The 6,183-nt window shown below is 30.2% G+C and overlaps 1 protein-coding gene across 2 annotated transcripts in view; it reads left to right on the forward strand.

Annotated features, from left to right (window-relative positions):
• The window catches only part of LOC108756582 (GTP cyclohydrolase 1), a 29,951-nt gene that overhangs the window by 18,124 nt on the left and 5,644 nt on the right, over positions 1-6,183 (forward strand). For both annotated transcript variants that reach the window (XM_018500496.1, XM_018500495.1), the window contains exon 3: positions 4,263-4,472. In XM_018500496.1, the coding sequence (XP_018355998.1) occupies positions 4,263-4,472 (210 nt within the window). The remainder of the gene's footprint in view (positions 1-4,262; positions 4,473-6,183) is intronic.

A 6,183-nucleotide genomic window follows, 5' to 3' on the forward strand; every position in this document is an offset into this window, starting at 1 on the left:
CTTGAACAGCATTTTTACCTTTTCAATAGTAAAAAAGTAAAATATGCCGAAAATGCTGCTTTTCACTTTCATATTTGATAGAGCACCAACCAAAAACTACTGCGTAGAATCAATTGAACTTTTTTCACAAGCAAGCCTTGCTATATCAGCTGTCAAAATATGTAATGATTATGCGGCTTAAGTGTGAAGTTGGCTGTGAAAAAATACAATAAGTCCTCTGTTGGGAAAAAACGAAATTACTTTCCGAACAACCTAATAATTATATTATTATATAATTTTATGTAACTAATATAAAATTATATAACTTTGTAAAATATTTTTTCTCCTGAGTGGTAAAGCAAATGAAAGCACTTGTACAAAGTTATTAAGAATTAGAGAAGAAAGATAATTTATAGTATAATTAATAGTAATAAAAAATTAAGTTTCTAATATGACATGAAATAAAATGTATATGTATTTTGTACTTATGCATCTAAAACTTAAAGATACTGTGCCAAAAAATAACTACATATGAATACAAGTATCTCCGCTTATAAGGATCTAGGTAATGCATTTAAGTACAGCTAGATACTTTTATCTAGATACATTCCAACATTGTATTTGACGTATGTATTGAATCATATCTGATCGTTTACAAAAGATATGCAAATCTTATACAAATCTTATGCAATTACATTCCAATTGTATGATTGACGAATTACATACAGGATGTCTATCCATAAATGTTCGAACAAATATGATTGAAATAACTGATTGAAATTGCAAGAAAGTTTAATAAGAGAAATTTGTATGACTCCGAGTCAGCTACAAAGTGCACGTAAAAATTTTTTCTCTATTCATGGGTTTTTCGAGTTATATAAGTTAACATAGTTTTTTTTAAATGGATATCTATAGTTTTTTTTGCATTAATATTTGTATAGTAGGGAGCATTTGCAAAATCAAGATTATATGTAGTAAAAAATTGGTACTATACATTTACGAGACAATCGACATCTCAAGTATCAAAGTAGTAAATTGGATTCTAAGTAATTTTGAACATGGTTTGAAATGTCAAAGAGAGATCGAAGAAGAAAACGAACAATGTTTTTTTATGGAACATTTATTAACCCATAAATTGTTCGAAATTTTCATCATCGTGTTTAATACAACATTTAACGCATTTTATGATGTTTCTCATCGTTAACTGAAGCATTTCTATTGTAATGCCTTTAGCTCTAGTGATTTTATGTCGTAAATCTTCTTCATTTTCCGGAACAGTTACGTAATGTCTTTAATATATCTCCAAAGGAAAAAATCGCAAGATCAAATCCGCTAGATCTCGATGGTCATAATGAAGGGGGCCATTAGTACCTATCCAACGATTAGGGAATCTATTATTTAAAAAGTTGGCTACAGCACGTGTATTATGTACAATTTGTTATAATATTTTTTTAAGAAAATCAATGTCATTGCGATAATTAACTCAAAACCAGTGACAGAACATTAATCAACGATCTGCATCTCCTTCATGTAAAACTTGTATTAAATTATCACAAAACGGTTTGAATTTGTATTTCTTTAATACAGCGTGCACATAACTTCTTGATATTTTTAAATTACGTGCTACTATTCTTATATGGATAGTTTATTTTTAATAAAACTTAATAGCACATTTGTTTCTTTTTCTTGGTCTGTTCTGATTGCACGACGTTGTCTTATTATAGTGATCTTATTCAATGTAATTGATCTTCGACTCACCGAAATTACAACCGTTTGGTATCCTTCGTTCTGGATATTTTTGTTGATACAATAACCGAGCTTTATTTCCATTACGCATATTTAAATGCCACATCTCGAGCATATCACATGTTTTACTAATTGTAAACATTGTTATTTTCATAATCTACAATATGATATGTATTCGTTGAAAAGATAATTGACTGACTGACTAACAGATACTGCACTGAATTTCATATATAATCCATGCTAGACAAATACTTTATTTACAAAACAAGCTGTCGTGTATTTTACAAGCTGAAGGTCAGTGATCCTGTTTGACATAACCCAATTCAAAATATTAGTCTGGATCTTGTTTTTCAAATTGTAATAAATCAATGTCTTAAGATTCAATATTTATGATATCGATTATCTCGTAAACGAGGCATAGTAGCAATTTTTTACTACATATTTTGATTGCAAATGCTCTCTACTATACAAATATGCAAAAAAATTATAGGTATCCATTAAAAAAAACCTATGTTAATCTACATAACTCGAAAAAGCCAAGAGTAGAAAAAATTTTTTACGTGCACTTTGTAGCTGACTCAGAGCCATATAAATTTGTCTTATTAAATTTTCTTGTAACTTCAACCAGTTGCAAGATATTTACTCGGACATTTATGGATGGACACCCTATATATCACGATCAGAAATTAGTAATAGAATCACATACATATATGATATATTTAACATACGAATTTATCGCGTAAGAATCGTATATGATCTCATACAAAGACACATCCATCATATATGATAAATGATCTTACGAAATACATGTTTTGTCAAACATACTTGAAACTAAGAAAAATCTTCAAATATTTGAAATATTTTATATTGATAAATTACATATATACTCGTATGATTATTAGAAACAACAATTAGATTACACATACGTGATGTATATGTATACAGGCATCACACACACATACACACATACACGCGCGCGCGCGCGCGCAATTCAAGACGTTATATTGCATGCAATTTTGTCATATGTCATTTATATATCAGTCATACACGCGCTACAAAATCTTAAGTAATGTATATTATAAATCCTATATGACTCATTAGCATATCACATATGATAAAATCATACGTGATACTCTTATGAGTCATATAAGATTTATAATATACTTGAGATTTTGTTGCGCGTGTATGATTAATATATGAATGACATACGAATGATATGTGAATCGTATGACTATTAGTATCAACATATCATTTTGCCATATGATCTTATCATATTCCTATAAGCGCAAAATATTCCTTTTTTAGAATGTTATATAAATATTATTAAAAAAATTAAAATAAGTTATTATATTTTGAGAACATTGTATAATATTTTTTTAATGTTATAAGAGTATATTTTATGGATGTTATATCTACTTATATAAATATGCTTATTATATATATTTTATTTAACATTCTTGAAATATATATTAAAATATTTATTAATTATTTTTGTATTAGTGCAGTTTGAATTCACAATCCAATAACGAAAATATCTTATCAATATATGCTGTGTCTTGTGCTTAAATAACGTTTTGATGTTATTTTACGTACATCCAGTCTTACAATTGCACGTCAAAATTATTTTCAGTCTTTAAACATATATTTAAACTGAACCGATGTAACAGTTTCACAAATTAAAGTAAATGTTGTTATGATACTTTTTAATTTTCATACAATATTACAGTAAATAATGTTACTTTTAATAATCATGTAATATTATTAGGAGTGGACATATAACCATCCATTAATATTTCAAGAATATTATTTAATATTATATAATTTCAGTAAAACATATTTCAAATGTTACGTTTAATATTCTGGAAATATGCCTAAAATATTATTTAATATTAAATAATATTATGTGCCTATAGGGATGTGACTTTCACCGTGATCGAGCGATTTCTGTTAGTGCAATTTTTTTTTTAATCTTTCAGTAATTATAAATTATACTATGTTTTGTTATATTTCATGGAGTTTCAATATTTATTTTAGAAAGTTGAAAGTATGTTGGTGAATTTTTAAAGATTTTTTTTAACCATCCCAAGTAGCACAGCAGCGCTTGCAAAACGATTATATGCGCATTTTTGGCGCTTTATTAAGCGCTTTGTAAGCGCTGTGTGCTATAATAGGATTCTGAATAGATGAAAAAAACAGAACGGATTCTAGTGATCCATGTTTGAACGAATGAGACATCAAATTGTATCTTGTATTGTAAGAGTTAATATTTTGTTTAAAAGAAATCTTATCTCGTACATAATGTGCGTAACATTTATTCGCGGTGTGACCGTACTTTATTCCATTTATGTGCGAATATGCAATTCACGGGTCGTGACACGCGATAACAAAGATATGATATGTCGTTCGTTTTAGCGTTATTATCTATCAAAAATGCTTGACGATCGTTGGCGGGAAAATGCGATCAGCGTCTTTACGATTGTTCCGGCTTTCATTTTTCGGATTCTAATTGGTGCTGATGTATTTCGTTTGCATTTTAGGCCACGAAAAGTGTATGTTTCATCACGATTTGGAGTTGGACCACCGACCACCTACGCGGGAGTCGATGATACCGGAAATGTCTCGAAGTTATAAGCTGCTCCTGAGTTCATTGGGCGAAGATCCGGAACGACAGGGACTTCTGAAAACACCGGAACGTGCCGCGAAGGCCATGCTTTTCTTCACGAAAGGATATGATCAAAGTCTCGATGGTAAGTTATTATTGTTATTACACACACATATATATATTATTAAAATATTTCTTGCGAGCTCTCTCTTAATTTAATACTTTTATTTAATTTGTTTTGTATCATGACATAGTATATCAATAATTAATTTAATCTTATTGAGATAATTTTGAATGTCGTTTTACTTATACATCAAAAATTAAAGAAGCTGTAAAAAAATGAAAACTTCTTAAAATTAATCGCAATTAATTGTTCTTCACAATACGTTCACAATACAAAAAAAAATAATAGTCGAAATTGTTAGAACGTTTACTAGAACGTTTAGAATTATTTAAACTGCTCTCCTTTCGAATTGACACTGGAAATGTTGCAAAACTAATATGCTTGCGGATGTATAAGCGCAGAAAAAAAGAAATAGTGCAGCCTTGATTTGAAGGTCGGCTAATACAAGGTTACACTTGATCCGTGTAGTATGAATTCTACAAGCGGCAATTACATGTGATTGCGATCCATCGTTTATTGCTTAACAGCAATGGCTGCCGATCGTCTGGTGGTCGCCATTTCTGCAAAAGCTTCCTATAGTTATGATAAGGAATGTTACATTTCGAGTCGTTTTACAATCAGCGATTATTGAAATAGCCTTACTTCCTGAAAAAGTGCTCTTAATTTTGGTACATTAGTCAAGAAATATATGTTATCACAGATTGGCTAATTTAAGACTTTCGACATAAATACATATGTTGTCATTGTGTTACAACATCAGGGAAAATTTCTTCTAAGTTGGAATTTTTTGTAATATATCCATTATTAACAATTATATTAATAGTATGCGCGCTTATAATAAATAGTGTTAAACTATTAGATGGTAATGGTTACTTTTTCAAGTAATTTTGAGCAATCACGAAAGGAGAGAGTAAGAAGAGAGGAGGAGAGAGAGAGGGGGGAGAGAGAGAGAGAGAGAGAGAGAGAGAGAGAGAGAGAGAAAAACAGAGGCAGTTCTCCATTAATTGAAAATGGAAAAAACCCAGAACCTATTAGCCTCTGCGATGGACATTAATTACATCAAAGTCAAAAGTACAATTTACGAAGATAATAAAGTAATTAACTAGGAAATCATCATGTGATTTAACCAGATTTCTTTTATTACGACTAATATAGTACAAAATTATAGAAGTGCGTCTGCATTCTGTAAAAAAGTACCACACTTTTCATCTTTTTTTTCTTTCAACTTGCTCTCTATGGCGAGCAGAATGAAGAAGCGGGGGAGAGAAAAAGAATGGAACATTGAGAGGGTAAGAGGGTGGAACTTAAGTGCGACTCGTAGAAAAGAGAGCGTAAAGCTCTCGGGATAAATGGAGTTCTCAGGGACGCACGAGGCACAACTTGAAAAGAAAATCCCCTTCATCTTCTTCCTCCGTGTCACGTACATCCAATATAAATGTCACGATGATTGAACAATTACGTGGTTTTGCGGAGATTCGGAGAAAAGTTTGCCCATATCATCAAGTTGACACGGAGAACAAATTCTTTTTCTTATTTGACGATTTCATTCTCGCAATTTGTGTACCTAAAGGAATTTAGCACGATATGCTGAATAGCATTTTATTATGTAACGGCTTTCGAAAAATATTTAAATGCGCATTTACTTTTAATTAACAGTATATTAAAAAATGGATAGAAGAGATAGAGATTTAATTCGTATAAAATCTTTAATGAATGAAACGAGAAAATTTTC

This window comes from Trachymyrmex septentrionalis, unplaced genomic scaffold (assembly GCF_001594115.1).
Source record: "Trachymyrmex septentrionalis isolate Tsep2-gDNA-1 unplaced genomic scaffold, Tsep1.0 scaffold128, whole genome shotgun sequence".
NCBI classification, from domain to species: Eukaryota; Metazoa; Arthropoda; class Insecta; order Hymenoptera; family Formicidae; genus Trachymyrmex; species Trachymyrmex septentrionalis.